Source organism: Haliaeetus leucocephalus, unplaced genomic scaffold (genome assembly GCF_000737465.1).
Source record: "Haliaeetus leucocephalus isolate CR32 unplaced genomic scaffold, Haliaeetus_leucocephalus-4.0 Scaffold328, whole genome shotgun sequence".
NCBI classification, from domain to species: domain Eukaryota; kingdom Metazoa; phylum Chordata; class Aves; order Accipitriformes; family Accipitridae; genus Haliaeetus; species Haliaeetus leucocephalus.
This window is the reverse complement of record NW_010972764.1, coordinates 1626952-1639223: the sequence shown is the minus strand read 5'-3', so window position 1 is coordinate 1639223 and position 12272 is coordinate 1626952. Positions and strand designations below refer to the sequence as shown.

The following is a 12272-nucleotide window of genomic DNA, read 5'->3' as shown; positions in this document are numbered from 1 at the left end:
GCAGCAGCAGCCTTGGTTTCCCCATGGAGGAAGGGAAAGGGGACATGCACAATGAAAGCTCAAAGGGAAAAAGTAGTCAGAAAAGCAGCATGCTGACAGGGGGGGTCTCACAGGAGTAACAGCAAGGGATTGCCAAGTGCCAGCCTGTGAGGAGGAGCTGTAAGACCACATGAGAGGAACAGTTATGGAGCACAGTGTGTGGGGACATCGCATGGAAATGTAGTTATCACATGCTGTATTGCTCCAGGCACAAAGCTAGGAATGGTGGGCTGACGTAAACCCTTCTTCTGGCCTGACTGCACTCCTGGGTTACGCTGACTGACCTGGAATTAATGAATATTTATGGCAACCAGGGAGGGTTGGTGTCAAGAGCCTGTTTACAATAAACACCTGGAGCTTTCACTTCTAACCTTGCAGTATCCAGTGGATATTACTAGGTGTCTGGAGGGGACCGTGGGGACTGAGTGAAGTTTATGACCCGTAATCACAGCTGTACTGCAAATAAATTATATTACTGTTTTTCCTTTTTGCTTTCCTGCAGATTCCTAGATGGCTAATGAATCGAGGCCCTGCCTGTGTGATATTGGAGACAGGTTTGACTATGAGAGTCGTGGCCAGGAAGTACAAGCTGAGCACATCAAGGCGTACGTTTGCAAACCACCTGCCAGCACAGACAAAGCTGTGATTGTGATTCATGATATATTTGGATGGCAACTCCCAAACACCAGATACATGGCTGATATGCTTGCTGCTCATGGATACATGTAAGAAATCTTTTCTTCTCCAAGAAATCCCACTCTTTATGATTTCTAGCCTTCCATTAGAACTGTTATTCCCATACATGAGAGGAAACTATTACCAGGGCAGTTTGAGTGATATATTTCCATAATGCAAAACCACAAAGGAACATTGCTGTGAGATGTTGCAGAGCACAGCATGCTTCCTTCATCCTTTGCTGTTTACAGAAGTGACTGCACATGTAGAATGTGTAGAATATTGAAAACATGATGCAGTAAAAAGTGATTCTGATAATTTTCCCAGCAATGTGAGATGGCTTTAAAAAATAGTGTGTTCTGAAACAGAAGAGTGTATTCTGCTTTTAGAAGGCTTTTTAAAATAAACTCATTCAAGCTAAATTATATGATGGGATTTTAAAAAATTGTCATCAGCAGAAACATGAATGAATGTCATACATTTTGAATACGATATTGAATATGCACATTGAATATGTGCATATGAATGACTCACGTGCACACATGGGGTATTAAATAGAATCCTCTTCCCCCCTGCAAATCTTTCCCACTCTTTTTCGGTGCCCTACAGCAGTTAAATTCCAAAATGCAGCAACATCTTGCAGTAACTGGGTATGCTGCAAGTTACTGCATTTGCAGTATACATTACAAACATTCATACAGGGTTGGGACTGGCCTGCAGTTCCAAAAAGCAAACCTCCGCCTAATTCTGTAGTGCTCTAGTTTTGAGAGATGCTGCCTTTAACGGTCTCTGCCTATGAAGCATGAGGGAAGTCAGATGTCAGCTGACAGCTGCGATGTGGCTGAGATTTGTCTGTGCAGCTGAAAGGAGCTCTGTGTCTCTGCGAGAGAAAGATACCACCTTTGTGAGGATTAGGGTTTTCTGATACACTGGAACAATGAATTGGTCTATAGTCTGCTCCTTGCTATTGTGTTTCCTGAGGACCTGACATCCCCTATTCTGCTCCATGATTGAAAGTATGTTTGTCTTGTGACCAAATGCAGTCATTCTCAACATGAGGCTGGACATACACCTTTCATGCTGTGCAGCATACTGGCAAATAGCTAGTATGACAGTGAGCTTCCTTATTACAGTAAGAGTCTGCTCAGTCAAAAGTACCCAGTGTCTGATGCATTGGTATTTCTCCACACTACCTTACTTCCTCTAATTTTTCCCTGTCATACATGCCTCGTCATACTTCTTTTGTAATACCTTCTTTCCCTCCACCTGTACTGCTAATACTGCAGGGGTCAAGGAAAAAAGGCTGGTGTTTCCACTGCTCTAGGCAGGAGGAGAGCTGAGTTTTCAGGCAGCAGTGTCTGAATGAAGAGAGGCCATGTGTGTCTTCCCTGATTGCTTCAAGATGCTGCTGAACTGGTGCACCAATGTTTATTGAGAAGAATAGCTGGATTTTTTCCTAGTGCAGTATGGGATAAGGAGCTATGAGAGTTGTATTTCAGAGACCACATTAAGACTGATGGCTTGTAGTGTCTTATCACTGAATGGGAAGGTTCACTTTCAAAGCAATACGTAGCCTTTCTTACAGGTACTTATCCAAAGGCTGTGCAGTTTTGCCCATACCTTTCCAAATGCAAGTATGCTGTGGATGTCACTGTTTTTTCACAGAAGTAATCAAACACAGTAAAAAAATAAAAATGCTTGCAACATACTTTTGTGTGCTTTAGGCCAAACTGATCCAGTCGCTTCACCATGATCATTGAGATACATGCTGTGTGTCTGAGGCTGGAGAGAGTCAAAGGCATTTAATAAGTGAAAGATGATTGCAATTTCCCAGGGATCCCATTGCTTCCCTGTGGGCAGGGCTTGGGAGAACACACAGCAGCATTGGGGGGGTGACCTAGTGACAGCAGCCATCAGAGTCCCTGCTTGTTTCCTTTTGCACGAGGAGACTGAATTATCCACTATCACAACTCTGCTGCTGGTCACACAACACGTTTCAGCCGAGGTCATCCTGAGCCAGGGTTTAGGCAACCCTGTGATGCTGGAACTCTTTAGTACTGGGTGGATTCTTGCTGTACTTCACTTTTTCCAGTCACCAGATGATGTCCACAGTAAAACACTCCTCCCTTTCTTGCCACATGTTTTCCCTTCACTTGTTCTTTGCTGACCTCAGTCCATCAGGTGTTTGTGATTTTTTTTCCCTAGCTCATAAGTAAGCCTCATGGTGTGCTCTGTAAATAATTATTTTATGTAATTGTTTAAATGGAAGCCATTAATGATGGATTTATGTTAAATGGTATTATGTTGTATGCAAAATCCAAAATTGTTGTAATGAGGACCTAGACTGATCATCTTTTACAAGATAATCTGCTGTTTTACTGTGTATAGTTTCAAATTATGTACTCAAAACAGATAAAATACTAGGGATAAAAATATTGATATTTTCCAGCTTTGTAGCACAAATTGTATTATGCAGTTTAGTCATTGAAAAAAGCCTGTATAGATACCCATAAATGTTTCTAAAGCTCGTAGGCATTTCTGTAGAATAGTTAACAATGATATTTAAAAACATTACTTTCTCAGGAAAAAAAAAATCAAAACAAAATTATGCCTGGATAGAAACTTCCCATGCTATGAAGGGCCACAAAAATCTCAGTGTGATTAATTCAATTTTGATTTTTGTGTGTGTGTCTGTGTATGCAGAGCCATCTGCCCAGACTTTTATGTAGGAAGAGAAGCTTGGAAGCCTTCTGATGACTGGTCCAATTTCGATGATTGGCTGAAAACTCGAGATGCCAGGAAAATAAACAAGTAAGATGTCAGGGAGCTGGATATCACATTGCCTGCTGCTGTCAGATATTGCCCCCCCCCCTCCCTTTTTTTTTTTTGTTTGAGATTGGATGCAGCTGATCTATCAGTGAAAGTGGTCTTTTTTAATGACTCCTTAGAAGTGGATGGAATCTGTGACCTTTTTTTTTTGCCTTGAACAGCGTTCAAGGACAACTCTCTCATGAAGAGTTTTGTCATCTCATGTTGATAACAGAGACTGCAAGTTGCTTCCTCTGCCTCAAAAAGCGTGGTTTAAAAATGACCAGTGACACAAGCAGTGAGAAAGCATAATTCTCATCTTGAGTCTCACTGAGTGTAACAGACTGATACTTTAAGATGTTGTATGGAAAGAAGAAAAGAGTTTTTGATTGTGCCTCAATACTTGCCCAGCACGGTGTAACTGGCCCCAGGTAGCTGACAGCTGGGTCATCTGTTGTCAGGGCACAGGGAGGGCCAGCGGCTCCCTGGGGAACAGGGCACTGGGAGCCAGGAGGAGTATCATGTCTTCGTGCGCATTTATCAGCAAAGACCTGTCACTGGCAGAGGTGCTGTGTTGCCTTAATAACACAGAAGGAAGCTGTTGGCAAGACAATACTGAGAAGGGGTCAGACTAATTAGACCGAATTAATTAACTTCCTGGGAGAGCAAATGTCTTGGACTGTTGGCAGTAGCTGTGTTGAAGGTTGCTGGGCTTAGCTATTTGGTGAGAAGGTTATGGGAGACATAATTGAATCATCTCCAGAGAACTCCTGTCTCGGAGGGGTCAGTTGTTGTGGAAACTTTTAAGTTTGGAATCTGTCCCCTCTCTGCTGCAATGGGAAGGAAGGGTTGGGCTCTGCCTGGCATTTCTTACAGGCGATTCACATGTTTCAAGTGTCAGCTCCAGTGAAGAAAGACTTTTTTGGCACTTAGTTTGCTTCTGTGTGTGTTGGTGTGTTGGCAGATAACGTGGTATTTGCAAGGCTGATGTATTGACGATGTATATAGCTTGCATGCCCCAGGGGGCAAGGAGTTGGGGCTGAAAATATAGCCTTGAGGTGATCTAAAAGACTTAACTGCTACCTCTGTCCCACTGCTACTTTCTCTTTCCTGCCTCTGCATGCTGACACCTGCTTCAGGGGTAAATGGGTGTTTTCAGAATACAGCTTCTGGGCAAGGTGTATTTCAAGCTACACTGTAAATTCTGAAAACATCTACCATGTTTGCCACACTGACTTTCCTACAGGAAATATCTCAGACACTAACTTAAAGTTATTGTCAGCATTTTGGCTGTCTAATGCATAGCATTCTCTAGAGAGGTCTTTATTACTTTTACTATCTACATTTACAAAGCAAAAATTCATCCAGCTTCTCAGAGAATTTTAAGCTTTTTAAACTCTTAGGTAGGTGTTCAATCATCCACTTTCCATCCCTTTAGGTTTCCTTCCATCTATGTTATTCATGTTGTGTTTTTATTTAATTCCATTCAGTTCTTTTTTTTCTCTTTCTGATGATTTCAGATTAGCAACCCCTAATATCTGGCTGAAATAATGATTTGTTTGAAGTATGTGAAAGAAAATATAGTAGCAGTGTGATATGGGGACACTTCCATGCATCTCTATATTTTCTTTTCATATTTTCAAATACTGGTTTTACTATGGGTGCTTAATTTGCATTTGCTTATATGTTACAGAGAAGCTGATGCTGTCCTGAAATATTTAAAGGAACAGTGTGGTGCAAAGAAATTAGGGGTCGTTGGTTTTTGCTGGGGTGGTATTGCTGTACGTCACCTGATGATGACATACCCAGAATTAAAGGCTGGTGTATCTCTCAATGGTAGGTAAATACAAGGATGCAATACAAGTAGGTATACATGCATATGTATATTGTGTACCTTAAGTACTTGATCTAGCATTATTTCTTTAAATCAGGCTGTCAGCTGATGAAGAGAGATATTTTCAGCAGAGTAGGAAGGATATTATGCAAAGAAGATGGTGGTGAGGATATTTGTTCCTAGTTTCAGAATGGGTCATAGCAGCCATGTCTTTATTTCAGATTTGGACACGCATAGATGTTGCCCTTCGGTCACTTTCCCAATTTAGCTCTCTTTTCCTGTTTACTACTGCTCTGCATGCTGCAGAGCTAGAACTTCACCCAGGGGCAGAGAGTGTTATTTTTGCTCTAGGTGCTCTGTAAAGTTAGATTGTGGTTATTTTAACACCAGCTTTCCTTTTATGCTCTGCTCAAGAAGCTGGGATAGCTCAGCTGTCCTTTCCTGACGTTCTCAGAATGTAAATTTTGGACTGCTTACTAAAGCATTGACTTTCCCAGTCAGCTCAAAAGAACTCAAGCTTGTATGCACAGAAGGCATCTTTCAAGTCTTATTAATTCAGATATTCAGTCTGTATCTTAAGAGACCGGCTTAAATAGAGTTTTGATCTAGGAGGGTATTTGTCTAGGAGCCATGGTTACAGCAGCTTGAAAGTAAAGCTAGTATGTATGGCTACATATTCATGAGACTTGAAAACTTTTACTGCAGAAGCAGAGTGCTGTATTTGAATCTGGATTTCACCTTAAAAGTCAATTGAAGAGTTTTTTGGTTTCTTTAATGTTTTCTAGGACTAATCAAGGATTCTGATGATATATCCAATCTCCTGAACCCTGCATTTTTCATTTTTGCTGAAAAAGATGACTTCATTCCCCTTCGTCAAGTATGCTGATAACCTCCGTCTTCTTTCATTTCTGCATGTTTAAATTTCCATCCTGAATTGGGAGTCAAAACTCAGCCTCATAACAGTGCTTGAAGGGCAAAAAAAAAAAGCAGAAAAACGGAGCCAGACATAGAAAAGTTAATGTAACACAGGCAAAGAATGAAAACTAGATTTTTTTTTTCTTAAGTCTCTTTCTTTTGTAAAAGTATGGCTAATAATCCAGGTAACAAAGTTTTATCAAAATATCATTGCTGTTTTGGAGTACTCTACTCGAGGACCTATCCTTTGCTGTAAGACACCGTTTTCTATTGGTCCTAGGAACCCATAAACCATGTAGGATACGCCAAATTGCATCCATAGGCATCTGTTAGAAGCTTTTTGTTCAGTTGTATTTAGTATTGTCCTATATTTCACATATAGGAAATACTTTTGTTATATCAGTATCTTTGCAGATTGTTGGACCTGCTTTTATAGTCTAACAAATTTTCACTGCAAAGATGTTTTTTCTTTATATAATTTCACTTTTTGTTTTGCCTATATGGAGCTTGATTATTAGTGTCTAGCCTAAATGATAAATTAGGGAGTTGAATCATGAATAAGATGAGGAGTGGCAACATGGAATATGGCTATATTAATACAGCTACTACTATGCTATACTTTACAAGTCACCTTGCTGGAGCAGAAGCTGAAGAAAAATTGTAAAGTCAGTTATGAAGTTAAAATTTATCCTGGACAAACTCATGGTTGTATACATCGCAGAAGAGAAGATATCAATCCTCAGGATAAGCCTTATATTGAGGGAGGAAGAAAGGATATGATCAACTGGCTGAATAAATACATTAATAGAAGAGCAACTTAATTTTTAATGCAATTATGTAATACACTGGGGAGATTTTTGATAACACATTTTAGAAAATTGGGGAGAGAGTTTGTTGAATTAGAAATTAAAGAAATAAGCAAACAAAATAGTTTAGAAGTTTTTGTCAGTAGATTCTAATTGATACTTTCGTATTACATTCTTTTGAAGAAGTCTCAGACTTCACCTAGCAGCATCATGTTTTAATAAGCTGAGAAATATTCTCCAGTTCCCTGAGATTTATCCTAATGCTTGAAACAAATTAGACTAATGGTAAATTAATCTATTTGTGTATTATGGCCACTGTTCATCTAAGTTCTACATAAATCACAAGTCCAAAATTTAGGAACACAAATGCATTGTTTGGTGAAGTTCATTTTGAGAGACTAGGCTTTTTTGACTTGTACGCTGGTGGCAGATGTGTGTTTAACAGGTGATGTAAGTGGGCGTATCTTGTTTCAAAATTTGTTGCTAAGGTTATTCAGATGGGGTACTACTTGCTCAGATTACCTTTGGTTCTGTGACACCCTATAGATGATTTCCTGGTTAGTTTAGGAATTCAGAAGTACAATGCAGTCTGCAGCCAGGGCGTTTTAATGTGTGGCTTACAGCCATGGTCGCTGCTTAAAGAAGAAATGTTACATGTTTTTGCATAATATACCTCATTACGTAATTTTTCCTTCAATGATACAACAAAAATCTCCGTGTTGCATCAGCTCAGGGTTGCATCTACCTCAGCACCCAGCCTCCATCAGTGGCCAGCGGTGGCTGCGCAGGGAATTTCCCTTCTCGCTCCGCAGCCTGGCAGCCAGCCGTTCAGGGGATTCCTGAGCTGGATGTTGCCACTGGAGCAGTGCGTCGAATGGCCACCGATGGACCCAGCCTCTGTGGATTTGCCAGTCCCTTTTTGAACCTGCTTGAAATCCTGACCTCCGGTGCACCCTGTGACAGTGACTTCCATGGTTTAATTATGCCTCGTGGGGAGAAAGGCTTGTGTTCATTAGTTTGAAACCAGCTGCCTGGTATCTGCACAGGGTGCTGGTACTTCTAAAGTTGTAAGAAAAAAAATGAGAACGTATGTCCCTTTTCACCTTCTCAGTGCTACTGATAAAGACTGCTGTGTGATTTAATGGGGAGAAAATGTAATTTAGGAAAGTCGTAATTTTACTAATGACAATCTCTCAAATTAAATATACTACCAGAGAAATATACATTGTGGCATGTCTCATGTAAAGATAGTCAACTGTTCATTAACTGTCTCTCTCTCAATGGGATTTTAATGTCTTTTGCTTTTTCCCATCCATGCTTTTCTCCTTTACATGCTGCTAATGGCCCCCATCTTTCCCATGGGGACGTCTTCAGAGAATTCTGGCCTGAGACTGCCAACCAACTGTTGCTTTTCATGTGATGCCATCTAGATGTAATACATTAATCCAGCTGTCACCTGGGTGATACAGCTCTCACAACACGTTTTTGCAGGAGAAGAATGAAGAGGTCTGGAAGTTTATTGTACCTTATCGACGCCTGTGTAAAACCTGGATAACTCCAGGGTAATGGAGCTCCATTAGCACTAGAAGGTTAGCTAATGTGCAAGAGAACGATCAGGTCATGTATTTAGAGAACAGCAGTCATTCACAAACGCCGGGATGGCATGTGTGCTGTAACACTAACACCATGACTAAGCAAAAAGCAACAAACAGACCGAGATGCAGCATTTGTTTGAAGTGAAAGGGTAGCGACGAGTTACTGCAAGAACAGCCAAACCCTCATGCTAAAACTGTAAGTCAGTGAGTAAGAGCTGGAAGTGCGAGATCCGAAAGAGGTCTGTGTTCAGAGTGCAAAGTGCAATCTGCTGCACTTACATGAATGTGTTGCATTCAGTTGTGACCTCTAAGTGAAACAACTGCATGGGTTGCCTGTCGAGGAACATGAAACAACAGGAAATCAGATCAAAAGCCATTTAATTTCTAATGTTTAATGTTAATATTAAGGTAAAGGGGAATAGTCTTATGTATAAAGAAGAATTTTCAGAGCCACATGGAGGGAGTGGAAATGTGGTTAAGCAGTTCCAGTGGACAGAAGGTTCTGCAAGCATTGCTGTCATTTCTCTTTTCTAGGAATGATTTAAACTGCCAATTTTTCTCGCATTTATTTTACTATTGTTCTTTGAAGTTGCTATGGAGTATCTAAGCTTCCTGTGTGCTATAATTTGTTGTTTGTGGTGTACAAGTGGGAAAAGCCAAAAAACCAAACCGAAACAAAAGGGTTGGGTTTTGAACCTTATGACTTCACTCTGGAATTCTTTGGTAGGCTTTTTTCATTCATTTGACTTTATTTTAGGAATTGTAAATAAATAGCATTGACAAAGTTATTTAGAACATGGGAAAACAGCTTATGTATGAGGACTAAATTGTAAGGCTGATCGCTTTCCCAGGGCAAAAGTGTGGTAGAGTAACATGCATTTAGTGCTACTTTTTAGGTGTGCCTCTGAAGAAAGAGTGAATTTTGGATTGCTAATATTCTTAGATAAAGCTCTTTAAAGAATAATCCTAATAATCCAATAAAAAGAAAATCAGGAGAATGGGAGGGATACAAGGATCAGGCAGTCACTTTTAATTCAAAAGGGGAAAAAAAAGTATAAAATGTCCTGTGATAGGACAAAAATGCATCAGCATTTTAAGCACTTATTATAATATGTACAGCAATCTACAAAACTGTTACCTTTTTACATGTTATTTATTTTCACTCTGAAAGAGAAAGTATTTTTCCTATACTAAATAACTTTTGTCTTGTATAGAGCTTTGAAACGATGTCTCTACTTCACTACCTCACCCTGCTGATGACTTTAGATCTGTCTTTTACCAACGGATGAATAGTCTAAGGAAATAATAATAATAATGCCAATGTCATGTTTAAAAGTGATACTACCCCCATCTTTGAAAACAAAGGAACATCCTTTTTTTAAAAAAAAAAGTTTTGTCTAAATGAATTGGTCAGCTAAGTCAACAAGTTTCCTAAGCTGAAAAGAAAAGACCTCCAATCCTTAATACCATTTTATGTAAGTTAAAAAGAAGGTTTGGTACTCAGCTCCAGCAGTACTCTGCTCACAGTAGCACACCCTGCCTAAGCTACCAATAAAATTAACAGCTTTAAAAAGAGTGAACTTTTAACTTTGTGACTCTGCGATATGCAAAGATAAAGGCAGTAACTTACGTAACTCTTATTTGAAGAAACCTGATCCTTGCGCTCACAGCTTTCATTTTATGAGTTAGCACTTTCTTTTGGGATCACATTCAGTGGTAACCATCCCCGCTGAGCTCCTACAACTTGCCTCTACTATCTCGCACACTTGCTGTGCTACAGGTATGTGTGGTTTTTTGTTTTTTTTTTTCTTAAACTTTCATGGCTTTTCCTCCCGAGAAATGTAAAACAAGTGCATGCTCAGGTCTGACTCAGCATGTTCAGGGGACTTTCATTTTATCTAAGTGCTTTTTTAAAGAGTCCATGCTCATTTAAATGCTATCAGGGGCAACTTTCTTCCCTAATTGTTTGAGTTGATGGTTCAGAAACCTTTTATTTTCCCTCCTGAGGTGCAGAAGACCTCTCAGGCGGAGGACTCAGGAGAGTCTGTTGAAAGTGAGAGAGCTGTACAGCATAGCTTTATATTTTTCTGGTCGTAGGTTTGAGTTTCTAAAAACTAAAGTTATTGTTTGGTCTTCAAATAAATGCTCAAGTGCTTGCAGGTGGAGATGGCGAAAGACCAAGGCTGTGGGTTTACAGATCCTCCTAAAAGAATAGCTTTGATGGATGTAAGAGAGGGAGATTAATTTTTAAAGAATGTTTCAGGAGCATCTTAGAAATGGAAAAAGATACTGTTTGTGTGTAATGCGTACTAATGTAGAAACACAGAAACATTTTGACCATGCTAAAAAGCTTGCAAGTCTATATGGCTTATAAACCATACAAGCCAACACCACCCCTCACAGGCTTGTGCCTGGAGCTCTTTTCCTCAGCTGCTATATCTGTGTCTTTAAATATTTCATGTTTTACATGTTGCTTTGCATTTTATCAGATAATGTGAAATGTTTGCAATTAAAGCCTTTAAGGATGTACTGACTGATAAGGGCATCATGTTTGTGTTTCTAGAGTTCTGAAATATATGTTTCTTTAATATTCAGTTGCTGGTTTTGTTATCTTTTCTGATTTTAGTCTAATCAAAAGGAAATAGTTTGTGAATGGAAAATTAGTTATCAGCGCTTTCCTGTTATATATTTAAACTGTATTTTGTCTTATATGCTTGTCTATTAATTAATTTTTTCCTGGTAGACTTATTTTAAATTAGAAGTCCTATATGTGAGTACAACATGTGAAAAAAACCCCACCTATGTGTAGGTGTGGGTCATTTAAAAAAAAAACGTAGAGGATTAGTATAAATGTGTGCCCAGAGTTAATACAGCTTCCAAATACGATACAGCTTGTCTTGAATTGATCTGTGAAAATGCAGTCTCATGAGACCCACAACCCTAGCCCTGCTCACACTGCTTGGGATATTCTGAATTTTAAAGTCTGCAAATCCAGAACATCTTGGTCCCTGGAAATCTGTGCAAATGTCCTGGCTGTAGGGTGGTATGTTTGTTTGTTTGCTTTTGCTAAAACTGTTCCTTTAGTGCCACAACTATTTACATCCCACTAGTTCAGGGACTGTTCAGTAACCTGCTTTTTCCCATTTCTCTCTGTGAGTATATTTGGCATAGTCAAGTTTGAACATCCTTGTTCCTGCATTAGCAAAGTTTTCTTAGATAGTACACATGATTTACCTGTAGAGAGTTTAGGTAAAGCTTTATCTAAATTCTCTCCACGTTCTTTAATAATTTGGAGATGCTCTGTGCATGTTCAAAGAAGTTATTTGGGTCATTTTGCAGCAATATGAAGTCAGTTCACCCAGTTGGTTAACCTAATGTCGACGGCATAAAATCATTAACTTGAGACCAAGGAGCTACAGAAATCCGTGTTAGATTCTGCTGGAATTTTTTGACCTTTGTGAATTACTTGTTTATTTTCATTTAAGCAATAGTCTGTAAAAAATTAACCATACCCTACTGTTACCTTCTTGATAAAATATTTGGCGCAACTTAAGGAATTTTTCCTTATGTTCAGTTTTCTTTTTTCCTGTCTTGGAGTTT

At 39.4% G+C, this 12272-nt stretch overlaps 1 protein-coding gene across 1 annotated transcript; it reads left to right on the top strand.

The window, feature by feature from the left end:
- Positions 1 to 549: 549 nt before the first annotated feature.
- Positions 550 to 8643, top strand: LOC104834284 (carboxymethylenebutenolidase homolog). Its single transcript, XM_010571472.1, has 6 exons — positions 550 to 764; positions 3418 to 3525; positions 5216 to 5358; positions 6142 to 6237; positions 6899 to 7083; positions 8569 to 8643. Exons 1-6 carry the CDS (start codon positions 550 to 552, stop codon positions 8641 to 8643), a joined length of 822 nt encoding a protein of 273 aa, XP_010569774.1.
- The last annotated feature ends 3629 nt before the right edge of the window (positions 8644 to 12272 follow it).